Genomic DNA, 26111 nt, shown 5'->3' with positions numbered 1-26111 from the left:
AACCGATAGAAAAGAAAGAAAAAAGCTGCCTCTTCAAAAAAAATGGAGGGTTTGTCACACCTGCACAAATGCTCATAAAAACGGCATATTGTTTTAAGTGAATGCATATGCACCTACAGCTTCCCAAAAGCCTTTAGATTATGTTTTCTGAAAAACTGCCTGGACTGTTAAAAATGTTTGAATCTGATGGTAAATCTAACACAGCACACACACCCTCACCTCCTCACACATATACAGTACACACACACACACAGATGGGTGTGAAGTCCATATGCACTGGCACAGGGGTGGGGAGACCTGTGGCAGTTTTATGTCAGTCTCACTCAGGAGGCAAACACAGTGGATGCTTTCTCAGATGCCCCCGACATCGACTCCAAAAGGTCACCCCCACTCCCTGCCTCCCCATCAGGCGAGCATGATGGGAATCGGTTATAATTTGGTCTAGGGCTGTGATGTTAATGAATTTACTGTTTTTACACGGCCCCCCCTTCCCCAACTGTACCACACTGCCCCCAGTGGTGGGTATGTGAAATATACCCCCATGACACAACCCCCAGCCCCTCTTCTCCGCACAAATACTTACCTGTGGCAGTGGTGCCCCCTGCCATCAGACCTAGTTACCCGTCCCCCAATGGTGAACTTTCTTTGTGACATCAACCCTAGTTACCCTTCTCCCAATGGTGAACTTTCTTCGTGACATCAGCCCCTAGTTACCCTTCTCCCAATGGTGTGGTTTCCTTTCTGAGCTTTTTCTCGCATAGTGTAGATCATATAGCTATGTGGTGTCAGTGTGTATGAGCTGTAGTATATTATCCTAAAATATCAAGACCTCTTGAAAACTATCAGGGTGTTTCTATTTCAGATTACAACTTCATATGTCCTCCTCTGTGGTCTACAGACACTCCCGCCACACATTCCACATGTTGTTCTCACCAACCAACTCTCTAAATTGCAGCTCACTGCCTGAGCAAAACTGCAGAGAACAAGGGGCCAATTATACCAAAAAAACGTTGTAAAGGCAATGCTGACTTATTAAAAGTGTAAAAGGAAAAAATATTTGCATATACTAGTAATACCTAGGTTTGCTCTGCAGGGAAAAAGGGACCTCAATTTGACATACACGAAAACAACCATCCACGCATCTGCGTACAACCACAGAGGAAGTAGCCTGAAGTTCATGGCTATAAATAGCTGGCCATAACGGATGTAATCCCAGCGGTCTCCACATACACTGGGGTTGAGGGTGAATTTGAAGTCAACCGACACTGTGATTGATCAACCAGGCACCCGTGGAAACTGAAAATGTACATCTTATCTTATTAAATCCCTTCTCTTGTGCCATTTCTTGGTATGACATCATACTTAGGAGTCGGCTCTGCCACGACCTTGACCTTGAGTTGCTGACATGAGACACCCCTCCACACCTGCTTGCCTGTCAGCTTACACATATCACACCTCTTGACAGTGCATCGTGCCTAAAACACACAACCTCAGAATTGGCAGTAACCACAACTTCAGTCGCGGCCTAACCATTCCTTGCATTCTCAACAGTGGTGTAATCCTAACCCCACAGATTAAGGTGGGTCTTTGTAGAGTAGGACAGACCTTACGGGAGGAAGATATTAATAGCTGTACAGTTGCTCATTCAATCCTCAACATGGAAAACCTGACAAGCCTCCTCTATATATAGCACCTGTACCCTATGCCTATGACCCACCTCACCACTAAATAACGCATTCATACTGGTTCAGGGAAATGCCCACGTACGAACGCGAGCACACACACACACACACACACACGCACGCATACAAACACACACACGCACACACAAACAAACGAACACACACGCAAAAAACACACGCACAAAAATATACACACACGCACAAACATACATACACACACACGCAAAAAACACATGCACAAAAATACATACACACACAGGTAAACCACCCACACACACACACGCAAAAAACACACGCACAAAAATACATACACACAGGCAAAAACACATACACACACAAACTTTTGAAAACAGACCCTCCTTCCCAACTTTTTGCTCCATCTGAAATACAACAGCTTGTTTAGAGAAACAGAAGCATGTTTGGACAAACAACACCATTATGCACAGACAAACACCAACATGCACAAAAAAACATGAGTGAAGCAAACTGGACACTTAGATCACAACCCATGGCAGGCACAATGAATATATGGATTTGGAATTTATTGTAAGAAAATAAAAATACAACATAAACTTAATGAAAAGGTATGAAGTAACTATTCTTCCTTCACATAAATAAAATCCCAACATTGAACAGACAAAGTGTTCAAATGCAGTTTGGATGCAAGCGTCCCCATGACAAGAAAAAAAAAAGAGAAAACCGAAAGTACATTTGTCTCCCCCCAACAGGGTGTCACAAAACACCCACATTTCAGTAAAGCAATTTTCAAGGGATGGGAAGTGTTCAACGCACTTGTGGCCAAATGCTTTTGTTTATTTCAAACTTAATATCCACAAAAAACAAGAGAAAAAAAAGCAGGTAAACTTAAAAGGAAGAGGAACGGTAGCTTCAGAAACTCAAACAGCCTCGTCCCCAAAAAATAAACGGTATCCGGCGTCCTTCCTCTCTCCAGAGTGAGCAGCAGAAACAGGGAGAGATACAGAGAGAGAGGCTATAACAGGAAGGGAGATAGACGAGTGAAAAATCACACTGGACAACTCCTGGCCTGTATCAGGTCTTTAAAGTTCATACTTTAGGAGTAGAGAGATAAAGGGGGTGCACTATGCGCACACACACACACACACACACACACACACACACACACGCACGCACGCACGCACACGCACACGCACATGTTCAACAAGTTCTCACTGAGGATCTCCCCTCCACTTATGAACAGAAACGCACATATTAATCAAAGTACAATCAATCATAATAAATAAGTCACTTAAAAAAAGAAAAAACAAAAAAAAAGTTGGTGTCAAAGGGTTAGAGCAGATTCAGGAAGCCGTGTGGGTTGTGTGCGAGTTGCATTTTTTTCTTTTCTTTTTTTTTTTCACTCTTCTCTTCCCACCCTACCCTCGCTACTACAGCTATTTACAAGTCCGAGCTGCCCAATCTGGGCATATTAAGTAATGCTACATCACATATACACTCTCCTCCCTCCGGAAAAAAAACAAAAAACAAACAAAACAACAAATAAAACAAAACAAATAAAATCAAAACCATGAAAAGCAGTTTGGATTTTTGCTTTCCGTGTTAATATATATATATATATATATATATATATATATATATATATATATTTTGTTTAGTTTTTGTTTGAAGCACCACACGCTCATGCCCACTGTCGAATCATCCAAGTCTGGTCGGTCTCGCCCATTTGTAGGGGCCACACTCTGGTCACAGATCAGTCGATAAGCACACGGCCTCATCAGGTCACACACTCCCTTGTCCTCAACGTTCTGGGACCAGTCCTGATGCGTGTGAATGAGGGTGTGGGTGTAGTGGGGGGGGGGGGGGGGGGGGTGAAGGCTAAGGAAACAGCATCCTGGACAGAGCAGGACTCGGGTAAGATGCCGACAGACGTGTAGTGACCGTTAGATGGGGGCAGAGGGAGGAGGGGAAGCAGGGGCTATTCTGTAGGGTTAATCCATCCCAACCTCCATTTCTTTTTGCTTCTCTTTGTCTTCGCCGTCTCCCTCCTCCTCCTCGTCCTCGGGGTGGTTCTCCTGGTATACATCCTTGACCAGGAGGATGCGGATGAGGAGGCTCTCCAGCACGCTCCTATCCAGCGGTGTGCTGCTGTACCACAGGGGGCCGTCACCGCCGCCGCAGTCATCAACGGCGCCACTGTTGCCGCCCGACGCCTCAGGCTGCATGTAGAAGAGGTCTGCTCTCTGGCGCATAGACACAGGGCTGGGAGAGAAGACAGAGAGCAAGTCAATGAATGTGTTAATATGACAGTGTGTGAGTGTGAGTGTGAGTGTGAGTGTGAGTGTGAGTGTGAGTGTGAGTGTGAGTGTGAGTGTGAGTGTGAGTGTGAGTGTGAGTGTGAGTGTGAGTGTGAGAGAGAATGGGGGGAGGATACAGCACAAATGAGGAGAAAGAAACCAAAAAGTAAAGACCATAGAAGGAAAGATAGACAGAGCAACAGATGTGGCAAGAGCAGTGGAAATTACTTGACGGAGAAAGAAAAGAAGGCAAAGTACGATGAAAGAACATGATGGTCCAGACACATACAGCGCCCTCATATGTTTAGGAAAACGACTGCTTTGAGAATTCCAGTAGCAATGCCTTGTGGGGGATGTAGGCTAAAATGATGCTCGCTGCCATATAGAGTCTGTAACTCACCACTTAGACAGATAGACCTCATAAAGGCGACTCTCATGTTTCTTCACCGGACAGTGGGTGGAGCCTCCCGACCCATCATCGGGCTCATAGTCATTCTGTTGCCGTTTCCTCTTATTTCCTGTTTGTACTGTCAATCAAAAACATCAACAACAAAAAGAGCATTTTGAATATTGAAACCAGCCAGTGATATTCAAAGCGTATGGGTACCGTTAACAGTTTTACTGCACTTTGCAGTGTCCCTTTAAAATTCACAATCTGCAAGGGTGTAACACATGTATTAGCTTCAGTCTGAAAGCACACTTAACTGTTCATCAATTCTGTATCCTCTCTACAAGAAAAACTCATTTCTTGCTCACTTGGCCACCTTAACCCGAATGACAAACTGCTGTCAGATTTACATGTTTCTTTTAGTTTACTTTAAGAAGCGTACCCTGGTGCTCGTCCTGTGATATGGAGGGGACGCGTATGCAGACGGAGACCTCCTGCGTGAGCGGGTCGGTGCGGCTCGGCCCGTATACGTTGGCGAAGGAGAGGCGCAGGTGCTGCTCGACCGTGCGCAGGCCGAAGTATTTCGTGTTCAGGTACACGAGCGAGCGCAGGAGCGCTACAGGACTCTGCTTCCCCAGCAGGCCGCTGTCCCACAGGCAATGCTCCTGCACACGTCCCCATAGAGAACCTACACACACACACACACACACACACACACACACACACACAAACACGCACACGTAATTATGACAAAATAATAGTCATAATAGTCATCACACCCATCTGATCCACTTGTATGGTTGAGAGGGGTAGTTATTTGAGCGTTCATGTTCCAAAATCAGGCGTAGTACCCTTTTAAACACTAACAATGTCCTCATATCAAATTTGTCAACACCATATTTCAGGATGTGAACAGCAATGGTTATAATCACAGGACATTTCTGCAAAAGTGGAATAACTGTAAAAGCTCATGAAGCAGAGGCACCAGCCCAGAGCTCGAGAAAGACATGAATTGTTGTTGTTGACGACAGGACATGTTGTTGTATGGCCTTGCCTTGACAGCTAGTGTAAAACAAGCTGTTATGTCTCATGCCATTCCATACAGTGCTACTTTTAAACTTCACCCTTACAGATCCCCCTAATACAACAACTCCCTTTCGGCTCGGGCACGTCAACAACCTTCTGTATGGGACTTGGAAATAATGAATGACTTCGATCAGAGGTATGGAGCAGAATAAGCAGAGGGCGAGTTTGACCCTGTGAGGGTCAGTGAGGTACTCACCGTCGGGTAACACACTGGGCTGCCAGTCTTTGAGGATCTTGTTCAGCTCCTCCCCAAACTGCCTGTAGCAGGGGTCACTGAAGAGGTCATCTGTCCTCCCTTTGTCCTGCAAGTGCTATACACACACACACACACACACACACACACACACACACACACACACACACACACACACACACACACACACATCAGGGTCAGTCGTCACCAGCAGCAGGTCATCAATGTCAGTGAGTGGAGTTTAATTTACCATATAGGTTGCCCTAATATTCTTAGCTGTCAAAGGAAGGCCCTTCCTGTGTTAGGCTAGCCTTGCAATACCATTAAAACACCTTCCTCTGTTAGCCTAGCTTATACCACTATTGTAGCCAGTTGGTGTCTGTTTTGCTGACAGCGAGCCATTGCTTGAAAAAAAATGAGCGATGGATGTACGAGGTTGGAGTGCAAGAGGAATCAGAAGATTCAGTCAAAAGAAAACTAGACGACGATCCGTCATAACTGGGCCGAGCAGTTCACCTTTGACGGCAACAGATAAAGGTTTTGCTGCAAAGAAAATGGCTACAACCATATCTGGCAGCTACGAGCAGTCAGTCAGGCCAACCCAAGTTGCGTAAACAGTGTCCTCATATTTCATATAAAGTCAACACCTTGATTCAGCATGTGAACAGCAATAGAGATATAATCATTGGACACCAGGGATGATCACAGGCCCCTCTGAATTCTGGGAATGTACGTGGGGAGTATGCACTCAGTGCTGCTCATGAGTTCACCACCCCACTGCCCTGACAACTCTCTCACCCTCTAGGGAAGTTTCTGAGAAGTGGCGTGGTTATAGAGCGGGCTATGCCCCCTAAAGGAATGACATCGGCCCAATCTCTTCCCATGTAACAGCCAGTGCAGCCATTTCAGAGGGGCGATAATGAAACAGTGAAAGCAGTCACTACAGTGTTACCCTATGGCATGGAGATTGAGACATGCTCTCACACTGCAGCAGCACACAGCTCCTCAGCTGACCTATTTCACTCCACAGGACCTGGAAGTGGGCCTGCAACCATAGCAACACAATCTACTGACTAAGCTATGGAAACCTACAGTAATATCGTAATTATTTAACACGGCCTGTTTTCAGGATCATGCTAGTTTACTTTGTGATCTCCGGATAAACTGACCGCTCCAGCTTCCTGTAGCTGAGGTCGATTGATTTGTTATGGTTGGCAGTTCCATTTAAGGGTCATGTGACACAAGAGGTTAAGAGCATTAGCCACATTGTGCTATCCCATGTGGCATCACACAGAATGCTGGAGAAAGCGTTTTCCAACATTTCTACATCACGTAATACTCTCCAACAGATACATAAACCCTTCGACTCAGATCTATTTACCTACATGCTGTTCTGCAAGACATAAATCCACACAAGCTCTACGGCAATGCACACACCCCCCCCACACACACATAAAGAACACACACACACACACAAAGAACACACACACTCCTTCCCATTGTGGCATCTCACCTTCTGGATGCTGAGGCAGAGGTAGAGGATGCTGTCGGGAGCGTAGCGTTCTCCGTTGGGCCGTCGCACCTCACGGACAAAGCGGGAGAGCGCCTGGCCCAGACGGGATGCTTTCAGGGACAGCAGGTTACTCTTCACTCGCGCACCTGAGGTAAGACACAACAAGCCTAAATCAGCATCACTTATGGTCAAACATCCTCATTTTCACCACATTACACCATAATACACTAATCAAATCTATTTAATCCAATTCATATATCAACTTGGACAAACATAGACTGTATCAAAATATAATTTTACGATTTTATGATCATTTTAATTCACATTCCTCACATTACAAACATTTCAGTGGTCCTATGGCAATACACCTCACGCTGAGTGTCTAAAAGCCCTCTTCGTCCCCTTCTTCTGCCCCGTCTGCGGGGACTTCACAGGACTCACCTCGTTTGGGTCCATCCTGTGCAGGGGCGTCTGCTTCCTGTGGGGAAGCGCTGGCGGCGACCCACCGCCTCCAGGCATTAAGCCCGTAGCGAGGCCTGAGGGGGATGGCGCCCTCCCCCTCCCCAGAGTCCGTCTCCAAGGACGGAGATGCAGGAGCGGAGCCCTCCTCTACCGCCTGCCGCTTCACTCCCTTCACACACACAAACAAACAAACAAACAAACAAAACAAACAAACAAAATCAGTCCGACAAGGTCTTAGAGAGAGCTTTATGTTCAAAACACAAATCCAGGAGTTTTGTTTGAGTTCTGCTAAATGTGTTTAAGCTGACAGGGCCAGACTCAGGCTGACAGAAATGTCCTCATTTCATCTCCATCATCACAACTCATCAGGATGTGAACAGCAGTAGAGTAAGTTTTAATCATAGGACAGGTAGGTTTGTGTAGGTGTTTGTGTGTTTATCAAGGTCTTAGATGTAGGTAGAACAAGTATTACCTGTGTTTGCTTGTATATATTGGTGTGGTTATGTGCATTATTGCACTCCAAATGTCAGTATCCATGTAAACACACATGCATCTATGGCTGTGTGTGTGTGTGTGTGTGTGTGTGTGTGTGTGTGGTTGGCTGGTTATACTCATCTAAAATGTGTGTGTGTGTAAACTAGTACAGTACCTTCAGTCTGGCTCTGGGTCGGGGGGTCTCCTCCTTCTCCTCAGCCAACACAGGGGGAAGAGTGAACCCCATCTCTGCATCCAAGCCCTCCACCACAGGCACTGGCTCTGAGGCTGTATAGCCACACACACACACACACACACACACACACACACACACACACACACACACACACACTGCATTAACATTTTTGGCTGACACATGGACATCTGTATCATAATAGTCATGACGGTCACATCTGATCCGCTTGCATGGATGTGAGGGGTAGTAATTTGAGAGTTCCTTTTCCACAATTAGTGGGATCAGGCGTAGTCTCTTTTTAAACATGATCATGTCCTCATATCAAGTTAGTCAACACCATATTTCAGGATGTGAACAGCAATGGTTATAATCACAGGACATTTCTGCAGAAGCGGCATAACTGTAAAAGCCCTAGAAGAAGACAGCCACACACACACACACACACACACACACACACACACACACACACACACACACACACAACTCGCTTGTGAATGCAGCAGTGTGAGGTACTTAATTAAGTATTAGTTCCTTGCATTCAATCCATATGTGCTTTGCACGCAACACACACACACACACACACACACACACACACACACACACACACAGACAGAGACCAACACTTCCCCCTCCTCTTAATTTAGAGCAAGACAAGGGGAGAGGCAGACACATGGGTGGACTAAGAGCCAACGTGAAGACACTGCATGGCTGCAAAGCCAGCTTAAGCCAAGTAAAACTCCTGCAGTAATATGTGCTGACCACTGGCCAAGTAAAACCCCCTGCAGTGTTACGGGCTGACCACTGGCCAAGACCCCGGAGGGGAAACACTCACGTAAACACATGCCATTGCGTAATGTCAGGGAGCCCCCCCCCCCCCCCCCCTCTCTCTCTCTAAGCCTCTCTTAGTCACAGACATAGATTCCCCATCTCCAAACCCCCTGCTCTCTGACAGATGTCCACCGATGACTTTGGGACTGCAAATAGCCACCCTGGAATTTGAATGAAAAATGACCGTACCCCCTGTTTTCAGGAGACTGAGGACCCTCCCCTCCACACAACCACAACTGCTGCCATCATGCAACACCTCTTCGCCAAGCGGTGAAGCGTTGCCGTGGCAACTGGTGAGCGTAACTGACAGCTCCATGGCAACAAAGCAGGGCAATGACAAGCATTGGCTCTGGTAACATGGATGGTTGGTTGGTCGGTGTGTGTGTGTCGGTGTGTGTGTGTGTGTGTGTGTGTGTGTGGTGAATAATGGGTGTGCCATCATTCTAATGTGACCCAAAGCTAGCTTCAGAACGAGGGAATACAGAATCCTTATTGGAAGTATAAAGTAAATTAAGTATACCTAATGGGAAGTCGTTTTCCAGATCCAGTTCGGGCTCGTACTTGTCTCCCTGTTCCTTCTCCTCTTCCTCTTCCGAGCTGCTGCCATCACTGCTGCTGCTGCTGCTGCTGCTGTCGCCTTCACTCTTCACGCGTTCTCTCTTCACCAGTTGTTCTGCTCCCGACGTGTTCTCCTCCTCACACTTCACCTCTGAAACCCACAGACACACACAGGGCTTGACTTGGCCTAAACATGTCCCCTCACCGGGAGGAGGTAGGTCTCTGTATAGAGGAGCTTGATGGAGCCGGACCCTATAGAGGAGACGGAGAGTGGCAGCTTTACGCAGAAAAGGACAAGGACTTGTTTGTTTAGGTCACTTAAAGTGGCATCCAAAATAAAGCAGTCAAGCTCCCTTCTTTGCAAGATTTCTAAGATTAACGATTCACCTTAAAAAAAAACTAAGGATCAATTTCCTGAAACCAAACTGATGCAACAAGAATATTGTTCTGTGTCTAGCCTGTTTCTCCAAACACATCAGACCTGGACGACAACCCCATGAGCTGGGTGCCTTCTCTCAGGTCCTCCTCCTGCTCACCTATGAGGTCGGGCTTTATGTCCTCTGTGGGCAGCAGGCCAGGGGGCAGCTTGGCCCTGAGCGCACTGATGGCCTCCACTATCTGATCCACATTCTGCAGCGTGGTGGGCAAGAAGATTGGCACAGGCACCTCAGGAGAGAGAAACAAGGCAGTCAGTATGGGAGAAAGAAAGAACGAGAGAGGAAGATGAAGGAAGTAGAAGAGACATAGCATATGAAGGAGAGAGGACAGAGATAAAAACAAGGCAAGAGATCAGAGATATGAACAAGGCAAGAGAGAGAATGGAGATATGAACAAGGTAAGTGATCAGAGATAACAGCAAGCACGAGTCTTGGAGCATCATATAAATCCTACAGAAAACACAAATTAAAGCATCATGCCAATTTGTACTATATGAATCAGTTCACAATCAGATTGAACAAAGTATGCAACTGTTGGGTCAGAGTGAAAAAAGGGGAAGTGAGCAAAAACAGAGAGGAGAAAAAGAGAAGTTTTGGTCTGTGGTGCGTGATTTTATAAGAGTTATTAACTTTGAGGAGAGAGGAACATCCAAAAGATGCCAAATACAGTACATAAATAAAAGAGAGTGTGCGATAATGTCTGTTGATACAGGAAAGTGACAGGAGAAGAAGAGTGAGAGGGGGAGGAGAAGAAAGGTCAGCAGTGGTGAGCGCTCTTACTGGGACGGGTATGGTGATGGGCGTGGGGCTGGCCTGGGCGTAGAGGTTCATGGGCACAGGCACGTAGACGGGCACCGGGATAGGCACAGGGATGTACTCCTTTTTCACCAGCTCGTCCAATCCTGCCTCATCTAAACGCACACACACACACACAAAAGATTAAGCAGGTATTTACGTTGGTAACATGAAAGTAAGTCTTGGTCTGTATGACCATACAAATGCATGCTGTCCACCGAGTCAAACAAACACACACACACACACACACACACACACACACACACCTGTTTGCAGCTGCTTGCTCTGCATGTGCGGCTTGCAGTAGGTGGCCTTGGTCATGGTGAGGGGTTTGCACAGCACCGCCTTGTTCTTCACGTCTTTCAGGATCCCTCCGCCGGCGTACGACACTGGGCCCTGGTTGAACAGCTACGGTTGAACAGAGAGAAGACTTCATCAGTCAACACAGACATCAGTCACACCTAGAATACCAACTTTAGTAGGGAGGAGAACGCTCTTGTTTTTTATTTTCAAATCATAATGAGTTGTTGAGCATTTCATGTTTCTCATACGGTACAACTCTTAGTGAGCCCACCACAAACACTTTGACACAACGTTACACACACACACAGGGAGACACTTACCGTCACCTTTGTTCCCTGTGTCTGCACTCCAATTCCTGCAAGTAAACAGACAGTGGGTTTCAGCACACTGAGACTACAACCCACACACTGGCACGTGCCCATAATCTCAGCCAGGACAAGACAAGACAGGACAGGACAGGACAGGACAGGACAGGGGAGCCGTACCTATGTTTGTGTTTTCCGGGCCCTTTTGCGTGGCCATATTGGGCTCGTTCTGTTGGAGGTAGAACCTCAGCAGACACTGCTGGTCACAGAAGTGTTTCATCTCTGACCTCCACTGCACAGACTCCGTCAGGCTGCCCTGCACCTTACAGCAGTCGCAGCGCGCCGCCTGGTGGACAGAGGGAGCAATTGCAATGCTGCAGTCATGCTGAGGATATTTGGTAACCAGTAACAAAATGGATGGAAATCACAGTCCAATATGCTCCCATGGAATGGTGTCGTTCGTGTCCATCTTAATCTCAAGATAAATAGGCAAATTAATTAATGTGTCACAAATTAAGGACCTAAACGCACACATTCAGAATTGTTTACGCATAGGTATAATGACATCAGAAATTCAAACTTTGTGTGTCTTTAGTTAGGGGGAGAGGGAAGTCCCTATGCCAATTAATTGATTGCATTAATTCATGAATTTATTGTTTTTAATAAATGTATTGAATTATTTTGAAAACTATCGGAGCAGACTCAAGAACTGTTACTTCTGGCATCCACCCAAGCAGCGATATGATTGACCTCTGACCTTGTAGTACCAGTCGTGGAACTTCTTGGCGCAGGGCTCACTGCAGAAGTCCCTGGAGACGTTGTCGATCAGCTTGGTGACGCTTTTCTTGCACATCTGGTTGCAGTGGTTACAGGTGACGCACTTCAGACCCAGACGACGTGCAAAGCTCTGTTTGAACAGCAGCTTACAGCCTGGGCAGAGACAGAGGAACGACATGAGCGAGCACATATTACCACACACAAACACACACACAAGAGGGCCCCACATACACAAGTCCAGGACCATGTTTCCGTGGAGACGGAGAATGGTAAAAAATGTATCTTTCTATCAGTTAATGACGGTAGTTCAACAACGTTTTGGGGGAAATACACCCCTAATTACAAGGAGCACGGTTACAGCAACAGACAATAATGATGTTGGGTGTTACGGTCTACACGAGGACTCCATTGATTAACTCTCCCAGGAGAAACTGAGAGGACAATCTACTGTCTCATCACCCTGAAGGGTGAGGTCAGATCTTGAGAATTGGGTGGCAAGAGGACTCCACCTAGAGGCAGCTTAAGGCCCATCACAATCTTAAATCACAGGAGGTTATCAAAGGTCACATTGTAATGGATACTGCCCTCATTACACTGCAGATAACTTGGGAAGTTAAATCTTAAGAGTCTAAAGAGAATTTCACAGCTTAATTATATGGACTCAACAAAAACTACAACAAAAACACAACAGCGTCTCTTCAACACCTCTATGGATTACACATTTTGTTTCTGGTATTCTAGTGAACATGCACAGATGCACAACAGGAAAAGTAAAAAAATTAAGAAATAATGGCATGGACAAGCCCAAAATGAAGACATAAATGTATATGAAGGGTGCATAGGAATGTTGAGAACCAGAGACACAAACACACAAATGCCTCGTGCATCAAGCGTCAAACATTTTAGACCACATCACATCTATAATAAAAACGGTTCTGTGAAACATAAATTCTCAGTGTTCATAATAGTGATAAATGGCCAACATGTAGTACTGCAGCCAGGCCTGCCTGCCTGCGCTTGCGTGCAGCAGGGAGAACTGCTCTGTGCTCTGGAGCAGTGGGGAAGGCAGCTATCTGTTGGTTAGATGCTGTTCCTGGGGCACAGCTCGCAACTAGGCCAACATTGACAGACTAGTAACTAATGGAGTTTGAAAGCCTAATATATAATGCACCTCAAACACACACACACACACACACACACACACACACACACACACACAGTGATTTCTAGCGGTTTCAAAACATCATCTAATGACAACTCAGGCTTAGACACAAATACTGGATGGTGAGTTGGATGATGTGGCCATTTTTAAATATGTTTGCACATGCTGCAGTGTTAGGAAGAAGCAGCGTACATTACAAACGCGGGTGCATGATTTGGTGGACCATCAGAGAAACAGGTTCTGGTCTGTGGTGCTGATTTTATAAGAGTTATTAACTTTAAGGAGACAGGAACATCCAAAAGATGAGAAATACAGAACAAAAGTATAAATAAATAAACAAATAAACAAATAAAGTGACAAAAAGGGCATGTGCAAACCTTCGCCACAGAAGGGCCTGCTGACGCCGGAGAACTTCTCGGTGTCATGGAGCGTCTTCTCCTCGTGACAGTACTCACAGAAGGCCACGATGCAGTGCAGTTTCTTATAGTCCTCACAACACGTCTTACTGCAGAACTGGTACACTTTAGTCTGTAGAGACCACACACAAACACACACAGTCAGAAAGAAAACCTCACACTCAGCAAAGGGATGAGACTAAGTCTACTAGAGGCTTTTCAGAGGTCTTTCTGCTGCCTTTCACAACACACAAGTTGCTGCAGGCCATGAACGGCATGCATGCATGCAAAACAAGGGGGACAGTAACTATGGATCACTAACATCAAAATGCACCTGATTTCTGAAACTAAAAGCCTTATGAAATCCTTTTAAAGCAGGTAAGAGGCACTACAACGACCCAGAGAGCCTAACTGCAAACACCACGCCACCCCAGTTGAGGTAGGCCATTGGTTAAACTGAATGGTTCAGATGCAGCAGCGGCGGCGGTGGTACACGCTCACCTCCCACTCCAGGGTCTCTGGCTTGAGGCTGAAAGCTCCGCGGCAGTAGTTACACTTGAGCTGAATGTTGTTGCCTGCAACAGTGAGAGGAGCCTGGCCGTTGGTGGAAGTCTGCACCGCAGCGCTCTGGAGAGGGGGGGGGGGGGGGGGGGGTGGGGTGAGGGTAGAGCAAAAAGATGCTATTAGATAACCAACTGTGCATATACATACACATAGGTACACAGACCACACACACAGACACAAACCTGGCGCACACACACACACCTGGCACACACACCACACACATACTCCTCTGAAAAGACTTATTTTCCATCTCTGCCATCACTGCTTCCTGAGTGCATTTCTTGACAGTGTATTTTACCGCATGAAACACAATGCACCGCAAAACAGTTCTGAATGCAACATACTGCGCTGCCTATTTCAGGCAACATTACCTCCAGGTGAAGGGGGTTGTGTGTGTGTGTGTGTGTGTGTTTAAGAGGGGGAGGTGGAGTTAAAATGAGGTGTGTGTGCGTGCCTGTCACACCTGGAACTTGGTGACGCAATGTGAGCTGCAGAAGTTTAAGACCTTCCCCTCGGGGAGAGTGGCCTGATACTGGGGCAACGCGTTCCTCTTACAGAAGTGACACGAAGGCTCAACATCTGCATGGGGGGAGAGAGAGAGAGAAAGAAAGAAAGAAAGAAAGAAAGAAAGAAAGAAAGAGAGACACACACAGAGAGAGAAAGGAAAACGGAGACCAAGAGAGGAAGAGGAAGAAAGTGAAAGACCACAAAGTGAAAGCAAGAGAGAAAGATAGCGAGAAAGAGAGGTTTTTTGTTTTTACATTAATATAGTGTCTACACATAGAATGCATTCATGCTGACAATGTACAGAGGCCTTCTTGACATGACAGTGAGAACCTATTGATTAGCTTGTGTGGCTGCTGAGGATTGAACCTGTGACCTTGTGCTAAACGACCATGTTAGAAGTCCAACACATCAACTTATGTTAGAACACCTTAAACACATCCACGAACACAAAAAGATGTGAAACAACCAAGATACGACACACACACACACACACACACACACAACATTTCTGTATCATCTACATCTGTATCATAATAGTTATGACGATCACATCTCATCCGCTTGCATGGATGTGAGGGGTGGTAATTTGAGAGATCAGGCGTAGTACCTTTTCAAACATGACAATGTCCTCATATCAAATTAGTCAACACCATATTTCAGGATGTGAACAGCAATGGTTATAATCACAGGACATTTCTGCAGAAGTGGAATAACTGTAAAAGCCCAAGAAGCAGACAGACAGACACACACAAGGGACTCAAGAAACTCGCTTGTGAATGCAGCAGTACTCACTTTGCGGGGCAGCCACAGACACCTTGGTCTTGTTCATGCAGGCTGTGGAGCAGTAGGGCTCCATGGCTCCCGTAGCACCGATGCACTGGGTCACGTCGAACGAGCGACACATAGTCTTACAGCCGGTGCACGCCGTCATCTTACCGTGAGCCTTCAACACAAAACAACAACAAAAACTGATTAAGGAGACTGTACCCCTACATGTTCTATTACGAGAGAGAGAGAGAGAGAGAGAGAGAGAGAGAGAGAGAGAGAGAGAGAGAGAAAGAGATAGAGCGAGAGAGAGAAAGAAAGAGATAGAGTTTAAGCATAATTAGGTAATGTCATTAGAGTGGTGCTTTCCTCGTCCTCACCCGTCCATCTCACTGAAGGATCTATGATCCGTCATCGTCGTCTGACTACAACAACAACAACAACAACAACAGAAAATACATCTTGCAGCCCTTATTGTGCTATTTGAGGTTACAGCGGGAAGATGGATAGAAGTTAAACACATTGAATCACAGGCAGATGAAGCCTCTAATGGTGCCTCCATTAGGACTGCACAGTTCAGCGCAGCGCACTTATGACCATATCAATGTCTGAGCAAAGATTTATGTCTGGTGACCTTTGACCTAGGAAGCATATATTCCCACTGTGTTTCCCATCGAGAAAGTTAATATCCACCTGGGACATCCCCTCTCTCTCACTCCCTGCCAGCCCACACAGGCAGACTGACCTGCTTGTAGTCGCGGATGCAGTTCTGGGTGCAGAAGCGCTTCTGCTGGCCGTCCACCAGCAGGTAATGGTTGGCGGTGGCGCGGTTGGGCAGATAGTTGCCGCACTGCTCGCAGCAGTTCATTACCAGGCCGTTAGCCATGCGGTAGCGGTTAAAGCAGGCGTCGCTGCAGATCTTATGCGTGACGTTCTTGAAGCTCACCTCGTGTCGGATCTGTAGATTACACGTAGAGTTTCTTTCAAAAAACACTTTCATTACAATTGATCTGTGTGTTTTCCCGGTCACCCAAGACACCCTTACCAGTGATGAATCCACGCTGTGAATGAAAATATACACAAACTTGTTATATACATTTGTACTTGTATTTCAGTCGTTTAGATTGTGTCTATGATGGACTGGTTTGTGCTCATGCATTCACACAAAATCAAACAGGGGAAATTTGGTGGTTTTTTTTTTTCACTTATCTAACTTTAGGACACTCTGCCATGTTGTGGACTTCAAAAAGCAACTGGCTGTATTTATCCACGAAGGAGGCAGGGAATTTACAACAACAATTACATAATAATGAGGCAATACTGGACATTTGATATGACATGATTCTAGATTAAGGGTGATCGATTGTCCCCCCCAAACCTTTATCTAAGATATACTGCATCTACCAACACACACACACACACACACACACACACACACTTACACGTACACACAAACACACGTTCCCACAATTCCCTTGTGTTGTATTCCCATTCATGCATTAAATGCTGAACTACGCTTGTTGCAAGCTAAAAACTCCCACTTCATTCAGAATTACAGCTACTCATTCCAGCCAACTCTTTTATCCAAATCAAGTTACTCGTTCAAGAAGGGTGTTATCAATATGTGTGCTCCAACGTGAGGTGCATTGTGGGTAATCATATCCCGCTGTGGCTCTACACGAGACGGAGTTGCAAGAGGCCAGTGTAATGCAATCAAAGTAGATCAGAAGATCCCTGGAATTCTAACTCATGACTTCCATGTTGGCCCCTTGCATCCACGTCTGTCAGCTAAACTGCTACAACTAAGCTACACATCAAATCACAATCATAATTAAATCAAAGTTACTTCACCCAAAGTGATTTACAGCTTAAGAAAGACAGTTTATCGGCAGTGCTTCCTGGGATTTAAACCAACCTCCTTCGCAGCGTTGGCACCTACAGAAGCACTCACCTCCGTGAGCTTTCCGCAAACGGTGCACTTGGTCTTGATGGCGCTCTTGGGGGGGACCGTCTTATTCTCGTAGGCCGCCAGGCAGCCGGTGCTGCAGAACTCCTGGAAGGACTCGCTGGAGTCCACCTGGGCCACGATGGTGCCCTTCATACTCGTTATGTCCCTACGGACCAATGAGAAAGGCAGCTTCAGCAACAGTCACTTAATGATGGGGACACACTCAGGCCAGTCTGAGGGCAGTTACATCATCAATGAATCACTGAAGGTCAGATAGACAAATGCATAGACAAAGGGTGTATTTTTCCATTACGCATATTTTGTCTATTTTATTTCCATCAAATTCCCTTAAAAAAATGGTTTGCCATAATTTCAATAGCCTGCTGTATTTCTGTAATCATTACATCGTGCACATATAACAAATACACCCGAAGATGAATCAATCATGAACACAAAAGCATTATAATCAGACTGAAATCAAAAGATCTGGCCTAAAACAAAGCGGAGGAGGAGGTACATACTTCTTGCACATGGTGCAGTTCTTCTTGGGCTGGGGTTTGTGGGAGAAGGCAGAGAGGCACGGCGTGGAGCAGAAGAGGTGCGAGGAGCCTTTGCGCTGGTACGCTGTCTGACCTTTCTTCAGCGGCTTCTTGCAGTTGGCGCATGTGACCTTGACGGTGCGCGGGGGCTGCTGGGAGCCCGAGCCCGACTGACCGGGCGGCTTGGCCAGCGAGGCGGCCGGTGACGGGGTGTCCACGCCCGGCTGCTTCTGGTTCCGCGGGAACGACGCCGACTGCGAGATCCAAGAGTCTGTTGCCATGTAGAAAAACGGAGGAGAGGAGTCAGGGAGGAAGACAGGAGAGTAGGGATGCACGATATTGAATTTTAGCCGATATCCGATATGCCGATATTTACAAGCTCATTTTGGCCGATTGCCGATGCCGATGCCGATATATACACCTCAGCTTTTTAATTATTGAAAAGTCCCTCCTGTACTAGAATTAATCTGTTATTATGCTAGGGTATTGCTGTAAATACAGGACATTACAGACTTGATCAATTTAGAAATAGACATTCACTCATGAAACTGAAATGGTTTCAAATATGGCAGATTTATTTATATTTTCACGTCACAATTTTCATACTTGAACAGTACCTCCTTGAACTTGAACAACTACACTCTGGAAATGCAGCTTGGCTTACTTGGCAAGCTAATGTTGGTTAACTGACTTACAGTTTAATAACGTCCCTTCTAGGATTTCTAGACTAATCTATGTAACGTTATTGCCAAGTTAGCTGTTTAAATTCCACATATGGAAAAGTAAGCCATGTAGATCGCGTGGGCTCGTGACATAACGTTTCACATCGGGTCAAATGAGGCATCATCAACTTCTCTGGTGTCACGTAGCATGCTTGGCTAACTTTGCAAGCTAACCTTGGTTGACTGACTTACAGTTTAACAATGTCCATTCTAGGATTTCTAGACTAATCTATGTAATGTTATTGCCAAGTTAGCTGTATAAATTCCATACATGCAAAAGTGAGCCATGTACAGATAGCGTTGGCTTGTGACACCTCATTTCACAGGATGTGAAACGTTATATCAACTTCTCTGGTGTCACGTAGCATGCTTGGCTAACTTTGCAAGCTAACCTTGCTTAACTGATTTACAGTTTAGTAACGTCCCTTCTAGGATTTCTAGACTAAGCTATGTAACGTTATTGCCAAGTTAGCTGTATAAATTCCATAAATGCAAAAGTGAGCCATGTACAGATAGCGTGGGCTTGAGACATAATGTTTCACATCCCGTGAAATGAGGTATCATCAACTTCTCTGGTGTCACGTAGCATGCATGCTAACAAGCTAGTGTTGTCTAACTAACTCCGTGACTTATTAACGTCAATTAGCGCGACAGGTAATGTTGTAAAGCGTGGCACGCGGGTGGTCTGCATCTATGCATGCAACCTACATTATGGCCAAGCTGCATCTCCTCCTCCTTCTCCTGAAAAGTTCTCTGACAAATAGGCATTGTCATCATCCTCTGATACTGTGAATTAGGATACTGCCACACAGCCGACGCTCATAAACATTTGCTTAGCGTGCGCATAATTTACACGTCACCTTATCGGCCAGGTACATCGGCAGAAATTTTTCATATCTGCAGATACCGATAATTAAGTTTTTAAGCCGATAACTGCCGATACCGATGTCTTGCCGATAATATCGTGCATCCCTACAGGAGAGCAGTACTGAGATGAAGGCTTGTGTGGGAACGCTTTCATACCTACTGGTTTTGGTCTAAAACTAACAAGCTATCTAGCAAGCTAACTACCTAAATGGTACGCAAAAAAACCTTGCCTTCCCTCTGGCGATACAGTGGACAATGACACGCTGTTTAAGCTATTCCGTGCTGGACCACTGAACTACACAGGGGGGGTGTGTGTGTGTCCTTCACATGACCATGTTCCATTAAATTGAATCTGAAAATATACCATAGCGTTTTTGCTGCATACAGTTGCTTTATGCAGATTTAAGTGCGGTGAAGGTAGGCAGCGAGCCTCTGACCCGGCTTGTGCTGTGCTCTGCCAGTGACGACAGCATCATAAATACCAGAGCAGACGCTGAGAAGGAGGGAGCGAAGGCACAGCGCAGGCTCCTACTACAGCACAGCACAGGCTCTGATTTCACACACACACACACACACACACACACACACACACATACACACACACCATGTACAGAGACGTGATGCAAGGAGCCATGAGACAGACAGAACACAGGGTCAGGGCTAAGGACATGCCTGTCTGAGGGAGGATTGGACTGGCGGGCTGCAGTGAATCAGTAGAAAAGGTTTCATTTCCCCTCTAAGGTCTTGTATGTCATAACACTTAACTATGCACGCACATATGAAAAATATAATTTGAACAGAACCTTTAATTTGGGCCATCAACCTGCTATGAAATGCCAGCTCTTAAAATGAATAAATCTGCCACCGGGAGGGCACTGTACACCGCTAATCTACATAAGCCTTCCTGTGACGGCCTTCCCAAATATCAAACTGCCATTTAATGCCTGCCCTCCCTGCGTTAGCGTTTTAAAAGTAACTATTTCTTCAAATGTCAGATACTAAACTGCAGGATACATATACAGAGAGCTGACAAAATAAGGAATTTATACATTTTTTAGATGGTCGAAAGGAACACACTTAAAACACAAGCCTGAGAATTACCCTTTTGATGAATTTGGGCCAAATGCTATCAAGCAATCAGAGAAAAATCCGAGACGGGAATCTATAAGAGAATACAGAATTCTCTTCCGTTCGCATCTATTACCAGACAGTTCTTTAGTGACCTTCCTGTTTGAAAAGAACCCTTAAAAGTCAGAACTGAAACGGGCATCTGCTCACTGACTTACTCCCCCAGGGGTTGACGAGGGGATCTGAATCTGAAACGCGAAATTACCAGAATGATCTGAGTGCCAGTCCTCACTCCTGCCCCCCACACCCCTCTCCCTGCCCCCCACGCCCCTCTGCCTGCCAGTCCTCACTCCTGCCCCCCACGCCCCTCTCCCTGCCAGTCCTCACTCCTGCCCCTCTCCCTGCCAGTCCTCACTCCCACCCCCCACGCCCCTCTCCCTGCCAGTCCTCACTCCTGCCCCCCACGCCCCTCACCCCCTGCCCCCCACGCCCCTCTCCCTGCCAGTCCTCACTCCTGCCCCTCTCCCTGCCAGTCCTCACTCCTGCCCCCCACGCCCCTCTCCCTGCCCCCCACGCCCCTCTCCCTGCCAGTCCTCACTCCTGCCCCTCTCCCTGCCAGTCCTCACTCCTGCCCCCCACGCCCCTCACCCCCTGCCCCCCACGCCCCTCTCCCTGCCAGTCCTCACTCCTGCCCCTCTCCCTGCCAGTCCTCACTCCTGCCCCCCACGCCCCTCTGCCTGCCAGTCCTCACTCCTGCCCCCCACGCCCCTCTCCCTGCCAGTCCTCACTCCTGCCCCTCTCCCTGCCAGTCCTCACTCCTGCCCCCCACGCCCCTCTCCCTGCCAGTCCTCACTCCTGCCCCCCACGCCCCTCACCCCCTGCCCCCCACGCCCCTCTCCCTGCCAGTCCTCACTCCTGCCCCTCTCCCTGCCAGTCCTCACTCCTGCCCCCCACGCCCCTCTCCCTGCCCCCCACGCCCCTCTCCCTGCCAGTCCTCACTCCTGCCCCTCTCCCTGCCAGTCCTCACTCCTGCCCCCCACGCCCCTCACCCCCTGCCCCCCACGCCCCTCTCCCTGCCAGTCCTCACTCCTGCCCCTCTCCCTGCCAGTCCTCACTCCTGCCCCCCACGCCCCTCTGCCTGCCAGTCCTCACTCCTGCCCCCCACGCCCCTCTCCCTGCCAGTCCTCACTCCTGCCCCTCTCCCTGCCAGTCCTCACTCCTGCCCCCCACGCCCCTCTCCCTGCCAGTCCTCACTCCTGCCCCCCACGCCCCTCTCCCTGCCAGTCCTCACTCCTGCCCCCCACGCCCCTCTCCCCGTTGGTTCACACAGCCAAGCCATCTCACCCAAAATGCAAGAGGCTAGAGAGTGCAGGGAGCTAATCTGATTGGAACATGAGGAGTATGATTAGTCCAATCAGGTGGCCTGTTCTTTGGCCCAGTCACCAGACTCATGAGCCCCATAAGTACTGCTCTTCAAGCATCACATGAGCTCATGACTTTGCATATTCAGGAAGCTTCATACCATATAAGGTAATAGGCCATATTAAAAGGGCAGGCTGTTTTTTGCAACCCTTCTACAGAATCTCCAGAATGTGACAGAAGGTTCTTTCACCACCACCAAAGTTCTGGTTCTTCAGGGTCATGACCTCGCTCTCCAGCTCTGGCATTCAAGTTTGGAAGGTCTACTTCAACTTGAACGTCAATTGTTCCTAGCTCATTCTTCCTGCTCTAGAATCAGCCACAGTAGCTACTGCACTTTCCACCTCAAGAGGTCACAGCCCCTTTGCCAATACAGCCACACCACACACACACTGTTTGAATATCTAGGGACATCATTATTCAATTTATCAACGACAAGCTCAAAAGCATGAAGTGAAGAATTTCTCAGTAGCACAGTCAACTATGTAAGCGACTTGTTGAAGTCGACTTATTACATTAGTAGACCATCAACAGCAAAATAGTATTTTAAAACACTAGCCTAATAAAACATTGATTCTTATCTGATGTGAGTTGTGTTACCAAAAATTACACCCACACACACAAAATAAATTAATTAATTGCTGAACAATGGAATCTATTCATATATGCAGGGCATCCACAATGCCACTGGTACCATTTGGGTAAGAGCCCTTATGGTTGGTAGTGTGCATGTAATCACTCACATATGCTCACAAAATGCTCATCTGTTACGCATCCCTGCCGCCATTGTATGTTTTCTCCTAGTAAATACATGTGTGACTTTCCAAATGCAATCTTACATGAAACAAGCAGCTTAAGTCCATAAATGTGCATACATGTGAGGAGATCTAGAACCAGATTCAGAGGTGAATGGCCATCACCAGAAAACAAAACATAGGAATGTCTGTTGGACTCTGTTGTTTGTTTGTGGTTGTGTGTAGGGCAACATGAGCATTTGTGTATACATGTGTGTACACCCTGTCTCCTAGACCAACTTATTTTTAGTCTTAACAGAGAAAAGCAAATCAAAGGGTGTTTGAGGGCTCTCCAGAGCTAAAACATCACATATGTGACGCAATGGCCATTCTGATCCAACCTTCTGAGGCCCACATTCCACTGTGGAATCATCTGGACTCAAAATGTGTGCAGCAGAGTGTTGGAGAGAGCTACAGTATGTGTGTGTGTGTGTGTGTGTGTGTGTGTGTGTGTGTTTCAACGCACCCCTGGAGTTCGTTATCTTTCTGATTACCTATGTTCAAACCAAGCACTATCAGGTCTGGATCAGGCTTCTGCTGAGAGATAGGTAATGCACCCCCGCCCCCAACACACACACACACACACACACACACCACACACACACTAACAACCACTAAAAATCAAACATGGGGATATACTATACTGTACTTAGCAATAACCACTGTATAGACTCACGAAAGCGATCAACACGATCAAGCCCTTGGTAGTGCAGGTCTGTCTTACTAGCTGACAAGAGCACACGTCACACATGGTTCTCTGGGGACACGCTCTCTTCCTCTTGCACAGCACATACCCCCTCCCCACAGTGTGTCTCAGAGGGCATCAGGGTGTAAAACATGTCTGTGCATTGTGGTGCGGTTTTGCATTTGTTTAGGTGTATACAGGTGATCTGGACATCTAGGAGTGTGCGGACTAGACAGTTAGAGATACAGACACAGGCTACGAGTTGGATCTGGTTTGCCTAGCAACCTAACACACAGTGTTGCTTTAGAAACACGTGCGCGCTCACGCTCGTGTGTGTGTGTGTGAGTTAAGTGGCTTGTTTGCGGGTCTCTATCTGGCCTCTAGTGCATGCCTATCTCTCTGACCTGGAAGGAGGAAGCCCGATCTCTGTGCACGTCTTTTCTTTGTGTGTGTGTGTGTGTGTGTGTGTGTGTAAGAGTCGCGTTCTCTACCTGGCCTTTGGTGCGTGCCTGTCTCTCCATTCTGCACGGGCTGGGTGGCGGAGCTGGAGCTGACTCGGCCGGGGTTAAAGGTGGGCGAGGGCCGGCTGGTGGCCGAGCTGGAGGATCCCAGAGTCTGGGGCTGGCCTGGGTTCTGAGTCTGAGTCTGGTTCTGCTGAGCATCTGGGTTGAGGCTGAACGTGCTGCTGATCTGCAGGCCGTTCTCCGCCCCCTCCCCTTGCAGCGACGTCACGCTGGTGATCATCAGGTTCATGTCTCCCTGAGGGCTCGTCGCCAGCGAGGAAGACGACACACAGCCTGCTGCTTCTGCCACTGCTGTCGCCGCGGCAACCGCCGAAGCTCCCCCAGAAACGGAAGCTGAGGACAAGGAAGAGGCGGGGGTGCCCAGCGTGGTGACGCTGGCGATCTTGATCTCCGAGTCAGGCTCCGTGCTGCTCAAGGGCACTGCGAGAGCCTGCTGTGAGGTCGACAAAGAGGAGGAAGAGGAGGAGGAGGAAGAGCCCCTCTGCTCGGCCTCCTCTTCATCATCTATCACAATGGGCTCGCTCTGGGGCTTCGTTGTTGCAGCAGCATCAGCATCAGCATCAGCATCAGCATCAGCAAGAGCATCTGAAGCAGCAGCATCATCAGCATCAGCATCAGCATCAGAAGCAGCATCAGCAGCAGGAGGAGGAGAGGCGGAGGCCATGGAAGATGCCGTCTGTGTTGTTGCCGTGGCAGCGGGCTCTGTGCAGTCTGTGGGTTTGGTCGCCGTGGCAGCAGCTTCTCCACCTGAAGGGGCGGGGCTGATGGAAGAGACATCCTCCACCAGCACCACGTCGTCGTCATTGTCCTCTGTTGCCTTGGGCGCGGCCGTTACCGTAGCAACCTCCTCTATGCTGCCGTCGTCACATGCCGCTGTGGGCGTGTCCTGGGTCTCTGGGGGAGTGGTCTCCATGGGCTCCTCCTCCAGCTGCTCCTGCTGCGGCTCCTCGGGGGCCAAGCCACCGCCCTCTACATCTGACCTGGACTCCAAATCTCCGTCCATTGCTTAGGCAACCACCTGTCGTGGTGAAAACAGACCCCGGAGGGACAGGTGAGTGTGACAGCTGGAGGGCAAACAGACGTAACCCCCCCCCAATCCCCCCGCTTCCCCCCAAACACAACCTTTGTTCCTAAGGGCACCTGATCCAACACCTGCTTTCCCAAAACCAAAAGGAAAGGCAGGCTCTAAATCCACAGCTATGATCCTGAATAGGTTTTGAACAAAAGAAAACAGCGAGTAATGGAAATAATATGGTACATTTATTGAAGAGAGCTTTGGTGAGCATGGAATAACAAATGTGTTCACGGATTCATTCAGATTTTTTTCATTACTGAAGAGATATGCTGAACTCAGAGAACATAGGCTAAGCCTATAATGTGGTCACCAAAAGCTCATCATGAATTATCCCCCCCCCCAAAAAAACAACATCAACTGGTTGCCATATTTTACTTTTGTTCGCTTGTTGAAATTATATTTATTGACCCTAACTAGGAATCCAAATGATGTTCTTTGATTTAATACTCTTTTCTTTCACATATAGGTTGAGGCAGATTCTAGTGAATACCATCTTAACCACTGCTACAGATAACCCCTGTGAGCAAAGCAATAACTTTACAACCATTAATCGGACTAAACACAAAGCCTTGCAGTTTGGATGTATTTGGAGTGGTAATTTAGACCAGCCATGAGTCCACAAGCGCATACGTCATCCCAAGCTTACTTGAGATGCTCTGTCTGGCAATTATGCCGAATGATTGACAGATTTGATGAAGGAAAGCAACCAAAGAAAGGATGCCATTTTCACCTCAGCCTAACGCTCTCCTCCCAGCTGTAACACCATTGACTTCATGGGGTTTGTCATTCCTACCACCTCCATTCCTC

The 26111-nt window shown here is 47.3% G+C and overlaps 1 protein-coding gene across 2 annotated transcripts; it reads right to left on the bottom strand.

Annotated features, from left to right (window-relative positions):
• Nucleotides 1-2251: 2251 nt before the first annotated feature.
• Nucleotides 2252-25232, bottom strand: zmym2 (zinc finger, MYM-type 2; the record flags this gene model as incomplete). Of its 2 annotated transcripts, none has more annotated exons than XM_080839427.1 (22): nt 2252-3920; nt 4356-4482; nt 4786-5031; nt 5626-5740; nt 7136-7281; nt 7577-7766; nt 8247-8359; nt 9616-9804; nt 10190-10319; nt 10871-11001; nt 11152-11293; nt 11509-11543; nt 11674-11839; nt 12251-12423; nt 13810-13960; nt 14329-14454; nt 14855-14970; nt 15691-15841; nt 16409-16621; nt 17579-17777; nt 18133-18421; nt 24197-25232. In XM_080839427.1, the coding sequence occupies 22 exons, from the start codon at nt 25230-25232 to the stop codon at nt 3650-3652; spliced, it is 4455 nt and encodes a 1484-aa protein (XP_080695553.1). In that variant the 3' UTR covers nt 2252-3649. The 2 variants fall into 2 exon arrangements, with proteins under 2 accessions (XP_080695553.1, XP_080695554.1); XM_080839428.1 differs by having other exon boundaries at nt 17615-17777; nt 24197-25212.
• Between the last annotated feature and the right edge of the window lie 879 nt (nt 25233-26111).

This window comes from Sprattus sprattus (genome assembly GCF_963457725.1).
Source record: "Sprattus sprattus genome assembly, chromosome: 5".
NCBI lineage: Eukaryota > Metazoa > Chordata > Actinopteri > Clupeiformes > Clupeidae > Sprattus > Sprattus sprattus.
This window is presented reverse-complemented; position numbering and strand designations above follow the sequence as displayed.